Source organism: Podarcis bocagei (assembly GCF_964188305.1).
Source record: "Podarcis bocagei genome assembly, chromosome: 3".
Lineage (NCBI taxonomy): Eukaryota > Metazoa > Chordata > Lepidosauria > Squamata > Lacertidae > Podarcis > Podarcis bocagei.
The window spans coordinates 65,880,544-65,901,512 of NC_138127.1; the positions used below are offsets into that span (position 1 = coordinate 65,880,544).

Consider the following 20,969-nt stretch of genomic DNA (forward strand, 5'->3'; position numbering starts at 1 on the left):
GAATTAGCTGCTTGTAAATAAAATTTCTGAGGCTTTGGTGTCTGAAGTGGCAAGGATTAGAATAATGAAAAAGCACGTTCCCTTTGACTGTAGTTTTTCATTCACTGATTTTTTTTACTTCTCTGCTTCTAATTGTTGCTTGGAGAATTTAGTTACTGTAACAATGATTTATTTTTCTGCATATATACAGTGCATATGTAAGATTAAATAATCCCTCTCCGTTAACTGCTCGCAATATTAAAATTACTTGATCCGTTGGTTGGGTTTTTGTTTTTTGCTTTGTTTTTTGAGAAGGGGGAGCCTTGGAGGGAAGAAGTAACGTACAAGCAGATGTGCTGCTAGATCTACAGGCTTCTGCCAACCATATGGCATCTTAAAGAAAGATGGTTGGAGCGTCTGGATTAGCAAAGAGTTGGGATGGAAAGCCATGTGTCGTGTTGGTACAGGCAGTTGTTTTAGCTCTCTGTAAAAGGCTTCAGGAGATTGTGTAATGGAACAAATGGTACTGCAAGCCTAGTAACAGCCTTACCGCTGCTGGAGAGGCAATTGGCCCCCAGGCGCCTACTGCTTCATCTTTTTTTCTCTCCCCCCCCCTTTCCTTTTTCCTTTCTTTCTGTTTTCTTTTCTTTTTTGCAAATGTATTGGAAACTCCATGATTTGATTCTAAACTTTTTGCTTGCTTCTGCACAATACATTGCTGAGGCTTCACCTTAGCTGCCTCTTTCTCTATTCCTAAACCCCTGGAGGGAACCTGCAATCAGGTTTACTTTAAATGAAATACCCTAAATGAAATTGAAAGTATTTGGACATTTTGCTAGAGTTTTTGCAGTGTCTTATGGCAGGCTGTGCTCTGCTGGCATGCCCTCTGCTTAATTGGGGTGGGGGGTGGAATAGCATTTTAAGCACACCAGTTTGGCATTGCTGTTTTATTTGCTGCATTTTTCTTTTTACTCCAGAGAAGTGCATTATCCCACCTGCGCTAATGGATTGAAGCCAGGTATCAGGACTATATTATCTGGATTTGTGTGCCTTACAGGAAACTTTTGTGATGTACTTCCTTGTCCATGGAAATTGCTAGATTTTAGACAATGAATGTTCAGACATTCCTATCAGTTTTAACTACGCGTATTTAACAATTCATTGAAGAGTTATTAATAAGCTATTGGTTTGGAAAGGCACTGGTCTGAAATGGAAAGGAGGCCCTAAACTGTTGATAACTCATTTTGAGAAAGTTGAGGGAGTTTGGGCTCAAAGTTTGAATATTTATCAAAAAGGTAATTCGTTTATGAAAATATGCAAATAATCAGTAATAAAGATTCACACTGTGAAATTCAATTATTATTATTATTATTATTATTATTATTATTATTATTATTATTATTACTACTACTACTACTACTAATACTAAGCTACCATTATTTGTAAGTTGTTAATCAGGCTGAATATATCAATTAGAATTTCAGCTGTAATATTTAGAAGATTCTAAAGGGATTTGCATTATTTGTGAAACTTGCTAATATGGGTTCTCCCAGAGCTCCCGTACCTGCAAGCACAAGTATGCCTGCCATGCCCACAGAAAGCAAAATGAGGACTACAAATCTGGCAGGAGTCAGGACAATCTAGTGAATTGTCTAAAGCAGAGGTTCCCAATTAGGGGTCTGGGGACCCCGGGGGTCTGCAAAACGCACTGAGAGGGTCTGTGGCCCCTTGCCTTGCCTTCTGACCAATGATTTTTTTTTGGGGGGGGGTCATTTTTGCATGGCAATGTCACAAATTTTATGGTCTTTTTTTTAAAAAAAAGTATAGCTTAAATCCTCTGCTTATTAGGGGCTACCCCACATTTTGTTCAAAAACTTGCTTTGCAGAGATAACTACCATAGAGTAATCAAAAGTTTCAAAAGCTTGGCTTTTGAAAAATAGAGGGTCCTCAGTAATTAGCTAATTGGGACCCACTGGTCTAAAGCACCATTTTGTAGAAATAATTTTGGTTGGGGCCTGATGAGGTGGACAGTGTAAGTGCTGGGAACTGATCAATCACATGTCCGCTTGCCCCTTCTTCACAGAAAGCATCTGAAGGCAGCCCTGTTTAGGGCAACTTTTAATGTTTGATGCATTATTGTACTTTAATATTTTGTTGGAAGCCGCCCATAGTGGCTGGGGAAGCCTAGCCAGATGGGCGGGATATAAATAATAAATATTATTATTATTATTATTATTATTATTATTATTATTATTATTATTATTATTATTTCTTTCTTCATTTAGCAGAGAAGAAATGCAATACCTGGCTGCGTCCAGGGCATCCCATAACACATGCCTCCTTGTGAGAGGAAGTAGTGGTGTAGTGGTGTGAGAGCCAGTGTGGTATAGTGGTTAAGAGCGGTAGTCTCATAATCTGGGGAACCGGGTTCGCATCTCCGCTCCTCCACATGCAGCTGCTGGGTGACCTTGGGCCAGTCACACTTCTCTGAAGTCTCTCAGCCCCACTCACCTCACAGAGTGTTTGTTGTGGGGGAGGAAGGGAAAGGAGAATGTTAGCCGCTTTGAGACTCCTTAAAGGGAGTGAAAGGCGGGATATCAAATCCAAACTCTTCTTCTACTCTTCTAGTTGTGAGACCACTCCTGGAAAACTACGACCCCAGATCCAGAAGACTGCAGAAACTGCTGGGCAGTTGCAGGCATCCCTTTCTTAGATGAGGCTATTGAGAAGGTGGTAACAAGGCAGCTCCAGGCATTCCTGGATGACACAGATTATTTTGTTCCTGTTGAATCTGCACTTAGGCCTGGGTTTGATACTGGACTGCAGAAGAGGTGCTGTAATGGTGCTTGAAAGCAGTAATAAACTTGGATAAGGGTAGTTCAATCCCAACAAGATGGAACGTGGTTCATCTGTTCAGGGAGTTGGTGTTTAACCAGTTTCTGGAAGGGTCAGGAGGTGCTCATAGATCTATCATTGTCAGGGAAGACTCAAGTGGCCTTCTGTGGTATACAATGTCAGCTAAAGCTGGCATACCAGCTGCAGCCTCTCCTGGACAAAGATGTTTTAGCCTCAGATAGCCTTACTCTGGTAATTTCCAAGTGCTGCAGTACATTCTGTGAGGAGGCTGCCTTTGAAAACTGTCCAGAAGCTACAATCAGTTCAAATCAGTTCAGCTAGAATGCTAAAAGGGACCAGGAAGTGGGATCCCATCACAGTTCCTTTGAGACAACTTCATTGGCTTCCTGTTTGTTCCTAGGCTCAATTCAGATGTTTAGCTTTTGAAGCCCTACCTAACTTAAGATCCATGTATTTGGTGGGTTGTCTTTTCCTGTATCCGTCTGCCTGTTGAGATCTAGATGTGAAGCTTTTATTCTGGTAGCACAACCATCAGGAGTAAAGGAGAGATCCTTTTCCGTGGTGATACCTTGCCTGTGGAATGTTTTACCAGACAAATACCTTTCATTTCCCTATGCTTTTAAACATTGCTGAGTACAGTACTACGATTTTGTTTGTAGTTGTATTATTTCCCATTTGTTAGCTGCCTATGCGGTTTTGCAAACTGAAGGATGGAACAGAACGTGCATGGAAATAAATAAGCAAAAAAAAAAGTTGGATTCTATTTGGAATAGCACTATCAATGATATAGAAGACTTCACTTGGTATAGTACATTTGAACATTATGATAAGCATCTAAAAGCCAATACACATGTGACTTGTTCTTGCACTTCTGGGTGCTGCTGAATTTGTTTATCTCACCGTGAGCAACATGTTCAGTGTGCCTTTTTCACTTGTCTACTAGAAAATCAGTAGATATACAAAATACTTTAAAGAGAGACTTCTTATCACCTGAAGCACCTTGTTCTTAAATTCTAATAATGAATTTTTTGCCTTGCATTTTTTCTTTATTCTACATGAATCTTCCTTCCCTGCTCTCCTAAAATCAATTGTTTTAAAAAGTTCGGCTCATTACAATGTGTCTGCATCAGAGGGCAGATTGTGCAGCTCATAAATGAATGGGTTGTTTTTGCCCATCACAGCAGTCCTTTCAGTCTTCATCTAGAATTTGGCATCTTAAGGCTTCAGGACTGGATCCAAAGGAGTGCTGTATTTTTGTTTTAAGTGCATACGCGCACACATTAAAAATGAAGAATGATTGATTTTTTTTTAAATGGAGACAGTGACCAACAAACGAACAGAGTTAACAGAAGCTGATACATTTATCAACATTGTTTTCTAAATTTCTTGAAATGCCTGATGTCTCTTCAGGCCTCCCATACGCTCTGCACAAGCCATCAAAAAACCGAGTAAAGAATTCTCTCTTCGTTCTGCGCAGCATGCTCAAACACCACATGCACTGTCTGCTATGTGTCACTTCTTATGAAGCTCATGCTGGGAGGCTCTTTTTAAAGGCAAAGTGTTTCTGAAGAAAGGAGTTTGGATAGGGCAGCTTGCTGCAGACGATCTTTCTGGCTCAGTACTGAATTAGCATAGTGGTGGTTGGGCTTAGTTTCATGCTAGAAGGCAGCAAAAACTGGCGCTTCGGAGCCGTGGGGGAGGAAAATAAGGGCAATGGAAGTATATGGCAAATGCAGATGAAAGTCTTGTTTTCATTTGCTAACTGAAGGTGTTCGGCCTGGAATTTGGACTTCAACCCCAAGGTTTCCTTTAATAAGCATGAAAAATGCTGCCAGAATGAAGGGGAAATGTCATTCCCACCTGTCAGAGTTGACCTGTGGGGAGTTGGGAAGAAAAGTCTCCCTGACCCACTCTATACCCACAGTGTAATAATGGTGACTTTAGCTTCAGTTCTTTGTCTGTAAACAACAACAACAACAACAACAACAACAACAACAACAACAACAATAGAGATTTGTTTGTTTGTCCGAAGGGAGTTGTAAAGATGAAATAAAAAATTGTAAATTCTTCATGAAACTGCTGGGGAGGTTATCCAGAGATAAGAGCATGAGGCACCTCAGGTTGCCAAAACTACTTCTGGCTTTGGAATTGGACCACCAGTCACAGAATGGTGGTAAGATGGAGGTGGTGTGTAATATACTCAATTGGCAGTTACTGGCATCATATTGATGTGCAGTCCCTCTTCTCAGAAATTGCAAATGGTTAAATTCTTTACTACAGCTATTTCCTTGTAGTAGGGAGTTCCACAGTTCAACTTTCCTTGAGTGAAGTGCAGACATTGGCTCTGGAGGCATTATAACTCAGCCTCCCTATTTAAAGGCCGAATTTGCTGATCCAAGTGGAGAAGGCTTTTTAATTTGTATTTTCCTTCTACCCACCCTCATGCCTCTCAAAGTATTTTTATTCCTCTCCTGACATTTCTTTTCCTGTACTTTCACGCTTAGCTTGTACCCTTTCCCATCACCCCAAACTGTCAATTTCTTTCATCCCTCCTGCCTGCTTTTACATTTGCTGCTTCTTGCCACAACAGCTTCCCATTTTCATCCCAGTCCTCTCTGTTCCTTGTTGTTGTTGTTACTACAACTATTAAAATATTCACTTCAGTTCCTTGCAAGGCACCCTCTGACGCATTCCCCTCAAAGCAAGGGGACCTCCACCCCCAAATGTCTACATCTTCCAGACCTCTTTGTTCACTGCCAACTTCTCTTCCACCCTCTCCCCACATGTGTGTATGCACACATGGGTTCTCCAGCTCCTAATGCCTGGTTTTTCTTCTGAGATGGAGGTAGCAGCTGTCACCTTGGCATGAGTCAGGAGACGCTTCCTGGATGGCAAGAGCAGACTGGGGTGTGAGTGGCTGTGTGTGTTTGTGGAGGGCAATAAGTGCCTTCTACAAAATGTACCGTATTTTTCGCCCTATAGGACGCACTTTTTCCCCTCCAAAAATGAAGGGGAAATGTGTGTGCGTCCTATGGGGCGAATGCAGGCTTTCGCTGAAGCCTGGAGAGCGAGAGGGGTCGGTGCGCACCAGGCTTCAGGAAGCTCTGCGCAACCCTCGGGAGACCAGCTCCGGATGGCCGCGCAGAGCTGCCTGCAGTCCCTGGCTCTGTGCGGCCACCGGGAGCCGGGCGCGAAGTCCCGCCCCGCTGCCGATGGCCGCGCAGAGCTGCCTGCAGTCCCGGGATCAGGGCACTTCTCCCCATAGCCAGCCCCACAAGCTCGGGGGACAGCGGGGAGGCAGAGCGCGCCTTCCCACTGTTCCCCGACCTGGTTCTTCCAGCCCCGCACCTGGGGGGGAAATAAAAAAAAAATTCTTTATTCCCCCCCCCCCAAAAAACTAGGTGCGTCCTATGGGCCGGAGCGTCCTATGGGGCGCAAAATACAGTATTTTATATGCTGTTTTCTATTATTCTTCTATAAATTTCTATACCACCCTACAACCGAGGATCACAGGGTGGTTTACAATGTAAAAGCACAAAAATACATAACATAATGACAATTTAAAAAACAACAACCCTCCCAGTTTAATAGGCCGTAGATTGTTTCATTAGCTAAAGGCCTGGGAGAAGAGGAATGTTTTTGCCTGGTACCTAAAAATATCTAAAGAAGGCGCCAGGTAAGCCTCCCTGGAGAGAGCATTCTACAAATGGGAAGCCACCACAGAAAAGACCTATTTGCGGACCTCTCACAGAGGAGGCACATGAAGCATGAAGAAAGGCCTCAGGAGATGATTCCTCAGAGGGAACGTAACCCCATCAAGAGAAGGCAGCCTCCCATCCATCCAGTCCAGGGAACCACCCACTAAGAGGGCCTCAGCCTAATCTAGATTGAGTTTCAGTTTGTTGGCTCTCATCCAGTCCATTACCGAGGCAAGACAGCGGTCCAGGATATCACTGCCACACCTGCAAATGCAAAGGAAAAGTAGAGTACATGCATTAAGCAAAGGCAAAGAGCACCCAGCACTTTCACCTGCTGCCTATTGTCTCTGAGCTTCTAGGCAGGGTCTGTTGAGGAGTGGAGGGAAGAGAAGAATACACATAATAATGCCAGTGTAGTGATGGATGGATTATTTTTAATATTTCCAGGTTACTATTAATAGTATCCACCTCTTTTTCTTCCCCCAATATTCACTCCATATTTTTCTCCTCACAAATCTGTCCCGTTCCTTCTCCAAAATTTCTGAGATGGGGATTAAATCAGCCACTATCACTAGCATCCCCTCTGGGGTAAGGGCTGAGTCTTGCCCAGCCTGTTGGGAACTGAGCTAGCTCCGGCCTACCTCTACTCAGCCCCAACAATGTGGTTTCATAGCCCAGTCATAATTATAGTGGTACCTCGGGTTAAGTACTTAATTCGTTCCGAAGGTCCGTTCTTAACCTGAAACGGTTCTTAACCTGAAGCACCACTTTAGCTAATGGGGCCTCCTGCTGCTGCCGCGCTGCCGGAGCACAATTTCTGTTCTCATCCTGAAGCAAAGTTCTTAACCTGAGGTAATATTTCTGGGTTAGCGGAGTCTGTAACCTGAAGCGTATGTAACCCGAGGTACTACTGTACATTTTTTTTGGTGTGAAGAGCTCTTGGAGACTGATATTTATATCCACAGTGATGATAGATAAATATTAGTTTGTGAGGAAACCACAATGCAGAGAAATAGGTTGCCAGGAGACAGCAACATGACCAACCCTATTTTTTATGATGTTCAGGAAACTCCAGCATAGGTTAATAGAATGGGATTTCTTTTTCAGTTTTGAGTTGGGTCTTGTCAGTTTTTGTTTTGGCAATATCATCAGATGTTTTATGCATTTTTCTAAGTACAAATAAAAGTAAAGATGATGATGGAAAGAACTGTGGTTTGACTAAATACTCCTCTTCATATCTATGACGTGAGGGAGTTAGCAGAGAGGCTTACGAAATTAAATGGAGTAGTTTGAATTACTTATTCATGTTTCCATAAAAGTGAGGCCACTATGTTTTATGGGGCTTATTCCCAGATATTTGTGCAAAGGGTGCAGCCTTAGTTCTATTTCATTTAACAGTATTTAATCATTTGTCATAAATTTAAACATTGCTTAGGACTGCTTCACAATGATATACATTGCTTGATGACCAGCAGCTGAAGTGAACTGATTCAGTTATGTCTCAAATGTGTGGGGTGATATTAAAGTTCTTTCTGTGTTTTTTTGACCCGTAATGGCTCATTCATACATAGAAGTCACCACAAAATGCTGCAGTTATCAAATGAAGATAATGCATACATACACACACACACACACACACACACACACCTGGCATTTCAGTTAATTGCTGTGTTAACTTCACAGATTACCATTTTCTCACACAGAAACAATATTTTTGTAATGTACTGTAAAGTGAAGCACAACTGTTTTTCCTACTCAGGTTGGATTGCCTCTGCATGCCTCTGTTGCCCATCCGTGAATTTGCAGTGCCAAAAACATGCTGTGCTTCGCACATTCCAATAAACTCATATTTTTCTACACAAAGAGAACTCCAAGCAGAGGGGAAAAACACAGTAATGTGCGAAACCCTAAATGGTGACACATCTTGGGTGATTTGGGAACTTCGGGAGTGTTAAAAGAATGAATGGAATACGCACTGCAAAGCTCTTTGCCTATTAAAGGGACTGAATTATTTAGTGTTTAGCTTGAGTATTCAGAGGTCAAGAGGGCTGGCGTCTTCCTGGAACTGAAATCAGTCAGCAGAGAGCACTGTCATTTCCCCACATTATTCCCAACGCAGCCACCACAGTAATAGGGTTTTATGATGTGGAAATATTTTGTGGGGGGTGGGCACTGTAGGTTTTCTGGAAGATGGCGCAAGCTTGTTTTCTCCTGCTTGGCTAGGACCCAAACCGATGGCTTCAAGTTACAGTGGTACCTCGGGTTAAGAACTTAATTCGTTCTGGAGGTCCGTTCTTAACCTGAAACTGTTCTTCACCTGAGGTACCACTTTAGCTAATGGGGCCTCCTGCTGCTGCTGCGCTGCTGGAGCACAATTTCTGTTCTCATCCTGAAGCAAAGTTCTTAACCTGAGGTAATATTTCTGGGTTAGTGGAGGCTGTAACCTGAAGCGTATGTAACCTGAAGCGTATGTAACCCGAGGTACCACTGTACAAGAAAGGAAATGCTGACTAAACACCAGAAAGAACTTTCTGCTGTTAAGAGCAGCTTGATGGTAGAACGGTCTCCCTCAGGAGGTTGTGGACTCTCCTTCCTTGGTGGTTTTAAAGCAGAGGTTGGATGGCCATCTGTCATGGATGCTTTAGCTGAGATTCCACAATTGCAGGGAGTTGGACTAGATGACCCTCAGGGTCCCTTCCAACTCTACAATTCTGCTGGATCAGGCCCATGGTCCATCTAGTCCAGCATCCTGTTCTCACAGTGACCAACAGGATGCTTGTGGGAAACCAGCATGCAGGATCCAAGCCCAGAAGCCCTCTCCCTTCCTGCGCTTTCTAGCAACTACGGTAGTATTCAGAAGCATTGCTGCCTCCCAGCATGGAGGCAGAGCACAGCCATCTTGGCTAGTAGTCATTGATACCTTTATCATCTGTGAATTTTTCTAATCCTCTCTTAAACCCTTCCTAGTTGGTGGCCTTCACTGCCTCCTGTGGCAACAAAGTCAATACTTTTAAGTACCCACTGCATGAAGAAAACCTGGGAAGACCAGTTTACCATAGATGAGTGTGCAAGGAATTCTCAGAAGATTCCTTCTTCCCGCTTTCAAATCCCTTAAACTCTCTGGGGTGGAGGGGGAGCTATTTTCTCCAGCGTTTGACTTCACCTGCAAAGTCACGCAGCTGCGTTATCCCTCCAAGATCTAATATTGAAATGTGGACTCTCTTTTCCTAAGTGGTTTATTGCCTTTTTGCAGGATTCCTTTGGCTGCCGACTTTCTTCTGAGTCTTTCTGTTCAGCTCAATTGGTTTCTTTCAGTTACCGTGGTAACCAGCAGATGGGGTTCTTTGACAAGGGTCAGTAGGGAGGCTGCCACCATATACAGGAAGAGTGGCTAAATAACAAAGCTTTCAGTGCTGACAGTTCAGCAATAGCCAGCCAGGAGTAGTTATCAGATTACTTATATTAAAACCTAATTAAGATGTGTGCCAGTAAGTGCAGCGTGGATATTGGATTTGGTGATTTAGCTGCTGCCAGTTGCTGTAATTCAATCTCACTGCTATGGCACCTACAGCTTTGCAGAATACAGTAGAAATCGGTTTCATGCATAATCCGATGGTACTGGAATGATGCATAATGTAATCGTTTGGTCTCTTCCGGCTTAGCACCTCAATCCTGGCCTCATTATATATATTTACAGCAAACTGGAGAGTGAAGGGTTCTCTTCACATATTATGAACTCTCCCTGCCAGGTGTGCTTTTGCAGCCAATGCTGTGACGTGTCATATATTTACCAATTTTACAATATGGCGGTCAGTTATGGAAGATGATTAGTTTTACTTTGGGCTGGTGGAATAGGAAGAAAACATTGCAGAAGTAAAAACTGGAAAGCACTTTTTTTTTTGGGGGGGGGGACACATTTAAAAAGCCTTCTGATAGCATGCTTCAGAGCACAGGATTCCAAGCACTCTTTCCCCTTCTCCTTGATTTCATTCCTCTATCTCTCTTTCCTTGCCCTGCCATTCATCAGTATCCTTTTTGTTGGAGTAACTTCTCAGTGTAGACCAGGAAGTGGCCCTTTCAGACAATAAGATAGCTATTTCTCACTTTTATACGTTATGCTTCTCTGTTCTAGCCACTCTAGTCCATCACTACCTGCCTTCCACCAAGTTGCTACTCTCATGTATTCGACATCCCATGCCATTGAGTTATTATAGGACTGTTTGAGGGGTGAAGTTTTTTGTTTTGGTTTTTTCCCCCTTAGACTTTTTCCTCACTAAAGATTTTGGAGCATCTGTAAAGCCTGCCAATACTTCTCTCTTGTGTGTGATGCTATCTACATGGTAGTAGCACGGAAGGACCCAAATCTATTATCATACATAATAATACAGTCTAGACCAAGTACAGTGGTGCCCCGCAAGACGAATGCCTCACAAGACGGAAAACTCGCTAGACAAAAGAGTTTTCCGTTTTGGAGGTGCTTCGCAAAACGAATCTCCTATGGGCTTGCTTCGCAAGACGAAAATGTCTTGCGAGTTCCTGCTGGTTTTTTCCCCTTCCCCCCTTTTTCTAAGCCGCTAAGCCGCTTATCAGCTGATCCGATAAGCTGATAAGCCGCTAAAAGCACTAATAGCGCTAATCCGTCAATGGGCTTGCTTCGCAAGACAAAAAAACCGCTAGACGAAGAGAATCACAGAACGGATTCTTTTCGTCTTGCGAGGCACCACTGTATAGGCAAACTCGGCCCTCCAGATGTTTTGGGACTACAGCTCCCATGATCCTTAGCCAACAGGACCAGTGGTCAGGGATGATGGGAATTGTAGTCCCAAAACATCTGGAGGGCTGAGTTTGCCTATGCCTGATCTAGACCCTAGCTTACATGCCATTTATCTTCCTGCTCCAGCTTGTAAATAAAGATTGGGGGCAGGGGGATCTGGTTTTCCCAGCTGTGTCAAGTGCCTCTTTAGGTTGGATGTGATACAAGTACTTGGATAGGAGAGGAAGGCAAGGGATTGCATTTGTGACTCAGCAGTTCCATTCCCAGGTTCTGCTGCTATTTGCTCAGGAAAGTGCTGAACCGGAAGGTCTAAATTTACTTTTTAGTGTGACTGAGAGAGAAGGGGGATAGGTGAATATATGCTAATAGGTATGCCTGTAGAGATATTTTATGACTCTTTATGCTGAGTACTTAATGCATAACGGAGGTCTGTAAACTCAGTAAATCACTCTTAAATGGGACAATCTTTGCTGCCCTTACACATTCTGCAAATTGTGTAATCTGTGGACACAGCTGGGAATTCTTGTTTGGCATCAATTGAATGACAATATGTGTGTGTGTTGGGGGGAGAGAATGTAAATAAGCTGGAGTCTGATAATTTATTGGTGGAACCTATGAAGCTATGAGACATGGTATTAGTAATTTCTGAGGTATCTTGCATGTCCCTGAGTAGAACTATGCATACACTTTGTATTATGAGGTGGTTTTCTACCAATGATCAGGGCTGGATTAACCATTAATCAAATTAAGCATATGCTTAGCGCATCAAGGGAAGGGGGCACCACAGAAATTTTCCATTGTCGGATTTACCATGGATAATATGGTGCAGCTGAACCAGGTTCCACAAAAAAGGCTCCTACAATAAATGAATTTAGTAATAATAAAACAGTAATAATAGAGATTAATGATATACATTTTAGGGAAGCTTTTAAGGTTTGATGTATTATAGTATTTTAATATTTTTTGGAAGCTGCCCAGAGTGGCTGGGGAGGCCCAGCCAGATGGGCGGGGTATAAATATTGTTGTTGTTGTTATTATTATTATTATTATTATTATTATTATTATTATTATTATTATTATTATTATTGAAATACAACAGAAATAAAGTCAGGTAACTTGAGTCCCCTGAGCTCACATGATCGTTCTTATCTTGGTCATGTCGGCTCCCGTTCAGTCGTCCACTGAGAGTGAGTTTTTTGGGGGGTGTCTCCAAATTTGGAGGTTTTTAAAGGCCTTGGCGCGAGTTTTGGAGGTAATTATTGGGGGGGTAAGGGAGCAAAATATTAACCACATCGATTTTGGAAGCATTCATTGTGTCAACCCACAATGAAATTACCCTAGAGTTTCATTTTATTTGTTACCGATTCTAAGGCAATATGTAAAAAGTGAGTGACAGTTGACTGTCATGTATATAATAGTGTGATTAACAGTAAACATTATTTTCCATGTTACTGTAGGTTTTGTTTCATTTCAAAAAACAAAAAATATTTTGTAGTTTGAATTAGATATATATGGGGACACCGAAATATTAAGTGCTTGGGGCCTCGAAATGGCTTAATATGGCCCTGCCAGTGATACATATTGGCAAAGGTAATTTTGTGAATTCTTCCAGATAAGACTTCTAATTTCAAAATAAAAATACTTGACAATGTGTCTGTGCAGGGGAAGAATGTATACCTAAAGGACAGCTTCTACCATGCACTTCACTTCTGGAGAAGCTTGGGTCATTCCCTCCTATAACTGCCCCATCAGAGCAACCTCTTTTTATCTGTTTTTCCCCCCAGGTTACAGCAGCTTGACAAGCATTGCCAGACTACTGCCCAGCAGCTAGTGGAGTTGCTGAACAAGCAGAATGAGCTATACAAGGAGAGGCAGATGCTTACTGAGGAGGTGGAGTTCCTGAGGATTCAGGTACCACTCAGAACCAGGAAAAAATGAATAAAAGCTAGAGAAAAACGCTTGACCATCAGTGACTAAAACAAAAGAACCGGTCCAATACAGTTTCAACATCTGAATCCTGTGAATGCAAATTCAAATCATCACCTTCATACAGTTGTTGATCTGGACAATCTAAGCTTCCCTCTACTTCCCCAGTTTTTGCCCTTTCTCCTTCCCTAGAAGAGGAGTTCAGCAGCCACATTTGGACATTACATTTCCAGTGAGGACTGGAAAGAGTGCTGTAGGTGCCAGTTACAAAAAGGCACTGGGGCATTTCAGAACAGAACACAAAATGGCCGCTGCTGCTGTGAAAATAGCAGGCATCCCAACTAGACCCGTACCCATGGAGAAAAAGGCACAACATGTTGCATTTGTTCAGAGAGGTGCGCTATTTGCACAGAAGGGAGGGGCAGTGGGTGTCCAGTCCCTGTGAAATCGGGGCATGTTTTAGGGGGCAGGCTCAGCGCAGGAGGAACAAACTATCTCATATGTTGTGGATTTTGGAGGGGGTAATTGCTGCGATTTTTTGCAGCTGCCATAAGAAGTACTGGTGGGTGCACTTGGCACTATAGCTGAACATGATATGATCCAGTTGCAGAGGGTCTTGAGCTTGTGTGCTCTCTCTTCCTTTGAGGAGTTCAGAAGCTGTCACATGTGCTTTGGTCATCTGAACCAAGAAACTATGGGTTGTTTAAAATTATTGTGCATGACTAACAAAGCATGCTTTCCTTATATGGGGCAAATACCAGAAACCTTGTGCTATCTATTCTGAAGTCTGACTAGATATGGAATATATGCAACCTTCTTTTTATAAAAGAGCTGCTTCCTATAAAAATCATAAAATTACTACTCGAGTTGGTAAAAATTAAGGTGCTGGCATACACACGTGAGTTGATAAATAGTAAAATGTCTCTTCCACCCCTCCCCTCTTCCTGCAACCCTGTCTCCCTTCTCTATTGAATTTGAGATGAGTTTTAAGTATATATTTTATTCATATATTTCAAATAAAAATATTTAAGGTCCTTCTTTTGAAACTGCACACATATATTAAAATCGCCGTTAACAATATGGTCAGTTGTCATAAACAAAATCAACTACTGCATGATGTGTCCTTCTTACTAAATGACAAGGGAGCGGGTGGCGTTGTGGTCTAAACCACAGAGCCTCTTGGGCTTTCCAACCAGAAGGTTCCAGTTCTGCCAGAGGTCACTATTAGAGGATCAATTATGATTGAGCATAATCACCAATTTATTTGCTAGTCCTTACTCGTTGTACAGAAATGCCAAAATGGAGCTGGGAAAATGTTTCCAGCTTCAGGGTCACATGCCTGGAAAGGTTACCCATGTGGGGAAGTCACTGGTGGGTCAGCCAAAGCCACATATAAACCCCATATGAACATCAACCCCCCCCCCAATGCACTATGACAATGTATGAATGGTAGGGGGATTAGGGATGTGTGTGGATCCCCTCTTCTTGTGTGAAAGGGACCTTGTCTTAGCATAAAGCAGCTTCCTCTTGATACAGCGGCCCATCCCTTGTAATCTGATTAAATTCACAGTAAACTGTATTTTCGCACAAACCTGCCATCTCTATTTAAGAAAATAAGAGGCAGGGAACCAAATGTGCCTTAAAAGCAAGGGCTCTGTTATTTTCTGCTAAACACGAGCAATGTTTAGAACTCATTGAAACCTTGATTTTCCAGATGAAGTATTGCCATGACAGATGTTTTTTTGCCTCTCAGATGGGCAGCTTATGCATGTTACACACTTTTGAAACAATTTTTGTTACACAGCAATGCCATGTTCTCCACAATTGACGAACCTTTCTTTTGAGACCTTAACCACGGGAAGAATGCAATATAAATAAACAACACTTGGTGCTCTTGCAAGTGACAGAAGTCAATCTTTGGTTTTTCTTTTAGTTACCCAGTGCGCCACAGCTGTGATACTGAGAGGCTGAAGCTAACTTGGAAAACAGCCTTCGTTAGATGAAAATACTGTATCCATTTTCAGCTTGTTGACCTGAAGCTCTTAAATAATTAAATCTTTGCAAACTTATCTTGTTGCTCTGGAAAGAAGTCGCCCCTGTCTGCAGATTTTGTGAAGTGGTTCGGTCTTTTTGAGCATTCAAGGCTGCTTGTTCTTCCTCACCCAAGAAAATACGTCTGGATCTATTTCTGGGAAGTTACCCATAAATTCCATTGTGGGGGACGTGACACCATCACCTTCCCCTGCTTTGGGTGAGAACTTGGAAGCATACAGAGGGGAAGCGCAAGTCACTTTCTCTTGCACTTACTTTGAATGCTTAACACTACCCTAATTTAAAATAGTTTGCACCCCCACTTATTATTGCCCCCACTCACCTTATTATTTTTTTTAACTCCCAACATTTATTGCTTGCCCCTTATCAAATTCTAGATAAGGAGAAGGGCTACAATTGCTCCAGGGTTGCAAAGCAACTTCCTTATCAAGGTTAGAAACTGCTGTGGTTTTACAACTTTTGAGAGAAGGTACAAAGCATCCGTCTTTTGAGAAGCGGGTGGCAGGGAGGGGAAAGAGCATTGTTGGCTCATTTCTATGGTATATTGTTTTTATTGCTACTTCTGGTTTGTTTTTGCTGGAAGTTTGCTCCATGGCTTGGAGAGGTGATATTTAATTGTTTTAAATAGATATGTCATAAAATACATGTCTTTGTCAACCTTTAAGCAAGGCACACAAGTGTATCTTCCACAGATAACATGTTATTTATTTTGAACATGGGTAGACAAACTAAGGCCCGGGGGCCAGATCCAGCCCAATCGCCTTCTAAGTCTGGCCTGCGGACAGTCCAGGAATCAGCGTATTTTTACAAGAGTAGAATGTGTCCTTTTATTTAAAATGCATCTCTGGGTTATTTGTGTGGCATAGGAATTTGTTCATTTCTACCCCCAAAAAAATAGAGTCTGTCCCCCCCCCCCAAGGTCTGAGGGACAGTGGACTGGCCCCCTGCTGAAAAGTTTGCTGACCCTCGATTTAGAGGCTTGTGTCATTTAATAATTTACTAAGCTCCTGAAACATAGCCTTTGTGTATTAGAACTATATTTATATTATGGTCCATTTGTGATTTCAAAACTTTTTCCAAAAATAAGAACATAAGATGTTTTTCAAAATCAAATTTTATTATGGTTCAGAGACAGGAAACTTTTAAAGGTGCATATATTGATCCCATGACCTCAGCTGCAGGATTTTGCAAAGTTGTTGAGGACTTCAGTAAGCATGAGAGATGGATAGATATCATTTAAACAATACTACTGGGCAAATGAAATACTGGTAGTGATCTTTCTCATGGATTTATAAATGGTCCCACTGCAGTTGATTTTCCTTTCCCACAAATAACACCAGTCATCCTGGACTGAATAATTTTTCCTGCTAAATATACTTACATGGAAATGTTCTTCACTTTTATACCTCAGGACTCTTTGGTTTAAGACTGTTACCTCCTTAGTGGATGGTTCATAGTATTGTGGGGCCAAAAAGCATAATGGTCACAATCTTTGATGCTGCCACTCACCTCCAAAGCAGGAGGGTAGGGGTTCAATTTAAAGAATAAGGCATGCGAGTGCCAAGGTGTTAAACCTTCACTTCCCAGCCTGTGGCTTACCTCTCTGTAGTCCAACCAGGGCTGGTATTGATGCTGAAGCTTGTAAATACCTGCCTTGGAAGGTGAGCTTGCCCTGTTTGTAATTCTCTTGTTGCACCACAAAGACATTCTGTAAAACCTGTTAGTTGTCTGGGAGAGTGTTGCCGAGTAGAAAGCGACTCCCTTTTGCTCTTTAAATTAGACCTCCACCTCCCCACTTTGTACGTGCTCGGTACAGACCCGCATTTAAAGAAATGGATCTGCTGCAGTGCATCTAAGTTTGGTCCTTAGAAGGGACCTTGCAAACTTCTGCATCCCTGTGGCATCCATCAACCAGAGCAAGCCCATGCTGATGTCCCTCCATTCACCTCTTCCTTATCTGATGAATTAATAAGAGAGATTGCTTAAGGAGGAACCACTATTGGCCATGGCTGCTGAATATTGCTATGGCCTTGTCTTTTCTTGCCAGATTTGAGCTGCGCTAGGGAGGTAAAGAAGCAGCTGCAAGACTACTTTCATAGTTTCTCTGGTGTCAGCTGTTTTTCTTCAAAGGTGCTGCAACGGTGATTCTTGGGCAACCTAAGTAGCAGCTTTCTCCTTGCAAGAAGCATGACTAGAAGGCGGCGTCTCCTATAGATGCCTGTAGCAGCTGTCCGAGCCATCAGCATGTTTGCGCACCAAAACTTCTTTCTATATACCTGGTGTTGCATAAACACTTGGTGAAAACAATCTCTTGTCTTGGTTAAGATATCAGAAGAGCTCTTCAAGATCACATACTCCTTTTGCTTCTGGCTTATGTGCTCCTACTTCTTTCCCTCTGTCCGCACTAGATTACGTCTGCACTGATTTCATCATTAATCATAGTTAAATTAGAATTTGAAATCAGCTTCCAAACTTAACATCAAAATCTGGTTTAGGCTAGCAGTAGTTAATTGTTAGCTTAGTGCAGACATGATGCTAAGCAGTCAGCACTAAACAAGGACAGGGGAAGTCAAAAGGAGATGAGGAACAGTATGTGAGTTCATGGAAGAAGGAGAGTAGACAGTCCGAATCTCTTAAATATATTCAATCTGTACCAAACCGAAGAGGCTGACATAGGAGCATTTATCCAGTGCCAAAGCAGCTAGTTCTGGGTTGCATGTCATTTTTAATAAGCTATTTTTTTACCCCTAATAAATATTAAAATGAAAGTTATTAATTTTCCCAAGTAATATTTTTATCTCCGATAACTAATTGTAAGAATCCTGCAAAGAATATTTATCAGTAGGTGTTATTGATGGACACTAAGCCGTGTTCAGAATCAAAGTCTTTGATCCTCAATGTTTTAAAGATATTTTGGTAACAAACCTAAAGACTGACAACATGTTTGCTTTGAATATTGATTACCAAGGCAATAATTTCATTTCAACCTTATAAATACATAATAAATATTTATTAAATACATGTTTTAAAATGTTTCTTAATGTTATCCACCCTGAGCTTTCAGCAAGCAACAGGGTGGGTTTAAGAAAAACAAGCCAAATAAATAAAGGTGTACATGCTTGACAGAAGTAAACAGAAGACGTGTAAGCTATGTCATTTTACAAAAATAAAAATTAAAAATGGCTAAAGCAATCAGCTATGCAATTATTAGAATTCTCTCGAGTATTAACTCAAAACAAATTCTAGAGCTCAATTTCAATCTACATGTTTAAGAGGACGAGTTCCACACTATTTCTGCCTCCTGTCATCAAAAAGGACTTAATAGAGAACAATATAGAGAGAATACATATAACTAAGGCACAATCCAGACAAAGTTTAAGGTGTGTAGTCCCATTGATTTCAATGGGAAGTTCAGCACATGCATAACCACCTGTCTTCCTCCTGGAACACAACTCTTATCATTGTGCTCCTCTCAACAATTTGTCCCATCTCATCTAATCTCGCTATCTGCCCTCTCATCCTTATCCCCCTCTCTTTTAAACTACAGTGGTACCTCGCAAGACGAATGCCTCGCAAGACAAAAAACTCGCTAGACGAAAGGTTTTTCCGTTTTCGATTTGCCTCGCAAGACGAAATTTCCCTATGGGCTTGCTTCGCAAGACGAAAACGTCTCGCGGCTTTGTTTCCTTTGTCTAAAAACAAAGACATGTTTTGTTTATAAAGTTAATTTATTTTCCCTTCAATTTTTGAACTGCTCTTTACAGTATGTGTGACTTTAAAGAGCAGTTAATAAACTGTTGTTGTACCAAATTTGGCTTTGTTTCGACTTTTTTTGACCATAGGAACGCATTAATTGATTTTCAATGCATTCCTATGGGATTTCGTGATTCGCAAGACGAAAAATTCGCTAGACGACAAAAATTGCGGAACGAATTAATTTCGTCTTGCGGGGCACCACTGTAACTAGCTTTCTAGCTCTTGTCAATCATCTTTCCAATTACTTGATATTACTTACACATAATGTAGCAGGTATGGAAGTTTCTGCACAAACTCCTCTTTTTCCACTGGTATCAACTAACTTCCTATAAATTCAGTGAACAGTAAAATTGTAGCCTTTGACTCTCTCTCGCTTTCTCTTGGTTTTCTAAAGCATCCTACTGCTAAACTTCCTATTCTTCCATTTTGCCACCCTGCTAGATGTCTGCCTTACATAACCAACTGCATATGCTGCAGTCATTGACTGTTGAGCATGCAGTCAAGTGATGCCGTTTGTTCACCACCATGACATCACAGATCAACCACCTCACATAGATGCCAACTCAAATACAATGCATATCAATGGAGACAATCCACACATTCAGCTTAAGAGTAATAACCCGATGAGATCAATTGATGAACAAGAATGTGTGAGCCAGCTAAAAGGCCTGTTTATGCCTTAGTTACTTCTCACTTTTACTATTGTAGACTCTACTTGTCTTCCCCTCCCCCCATCCTGATTGCTTTCATTCTGACCAAAACTCCGTCAAAATTATCAATGACTAGTTACAGGCAGCCCACCCAACTACATTTCTGGTTCTTCCATTGGCTACCCCTCATCCTTAGGAATGGTTTCTCTTTCTAGCCAGTGCTAGATTGTTTACTTCTTCAGCATCATATATACCAGTTTTACAGTTAATTTCAAATGTGGAGCCATCTTGTAAATGGGACATTCCAACATGGAGCGGTTGTGTGTGTGTGTGTGTGTGTGTGTGTGTGTGTTTGAGGTTGGCGAGTCATTCGTGAACATTAAATTTTTTGTTGCAATCTTTTATTATTAGAGTTTTAATGTTCTTATTTCCATTTCAAGTGGGCTAGTTGAAAACTGAAAGCGATAATGCCAGAGAGACAAAAATACTGTAAAATAGTCAATGAATCAATTCAAAGGGTGGGTGGCATTGAGATATAAGCTACACTACTTTTAAGAGTGGTAACTGTGCATCGCCGGTCAAGTCTGGAATTTTTAGTTACTGTGTTGGCTATCAGATAGCGATAGTAAGGCAGCACAAAATGTAGGTTATGCTACAGATGCACAAATCTCAGACAGTTAGAAAAAATATGGATAGTCAACTGTGTGATGGCTAGATTTTGTTGAGATGTTTACATGTTCTACATTACGAGTAGATGAAGTGCCCGCAACATTATCTAATTCTACTGTAAGACCGCTTGATTCTAAAGGAAAAGTGTAAGAGAAATTTAATTAACCGAATTTAACATAGCAAAATTATTTACTACAGTCTCAATATTTTAATAACTTGGAGGTTTATACATTCTATCACTTATCTGTTTTTACTGTGCCTGTAGAAATATAACCTTTTCCATTAAAATAATTATGTAAATATCAGTAAACTTTGAAATGAATTCTAAAGATCACAAATGATTTCTGGACCTCACAGACCAAACACATGATAGATACCATGTGTATTCTCATATGATATGGAAACACAACAAAATGTTTACCGTATTTTTCGCCCCATAAGACGCACTTTTTCCTCTCCAAAAATGAAGGGGAAATCGGGGTGCGTCTTATGGGGCGAATGCCTGCAAGCCTCGCGCACCCGGCAGGAGGTCCCACCGGGTGCGTGAGGCTTGGGGCGGCAGCCTGTCGCCCGAGGAGCCCTCGGGAGGGCTCCCCCTGCTTCGGGTG

General features: G+C 41.7%; 1 protein-coding gene across 2 annotated transcripts in view; it reads left to right on the forward strand.

Annotated features, from left to right (window-relative positions):
- The window catches only part of SDCCAG8 (SHH signaling and ciliogenesis regulator SDCCAG8), a 92,318-nt gene extending 79,054 nt beyond the window's left edge, over window positions 1–13,264 (forward strand). For both annotated transcript variants that reach the window (XM_081188081.1, XM_081188080.1), the window contains exon 17: window positions 13,093–13,264. In XM_081188081.1, coding sequence (XP_081044207.1) covers window positions 13,093–13,246 — 154 coding nt within the window. In that variant the 3' untranslated portion in view covers window positions 13,247–13,264. The remainder of the gene's footprint in view (window positions 1–13,092) is intronic.
- The last annotated feature ends 7,705 nt before the right edge of the window (window positions 13,265–20,969 follow it).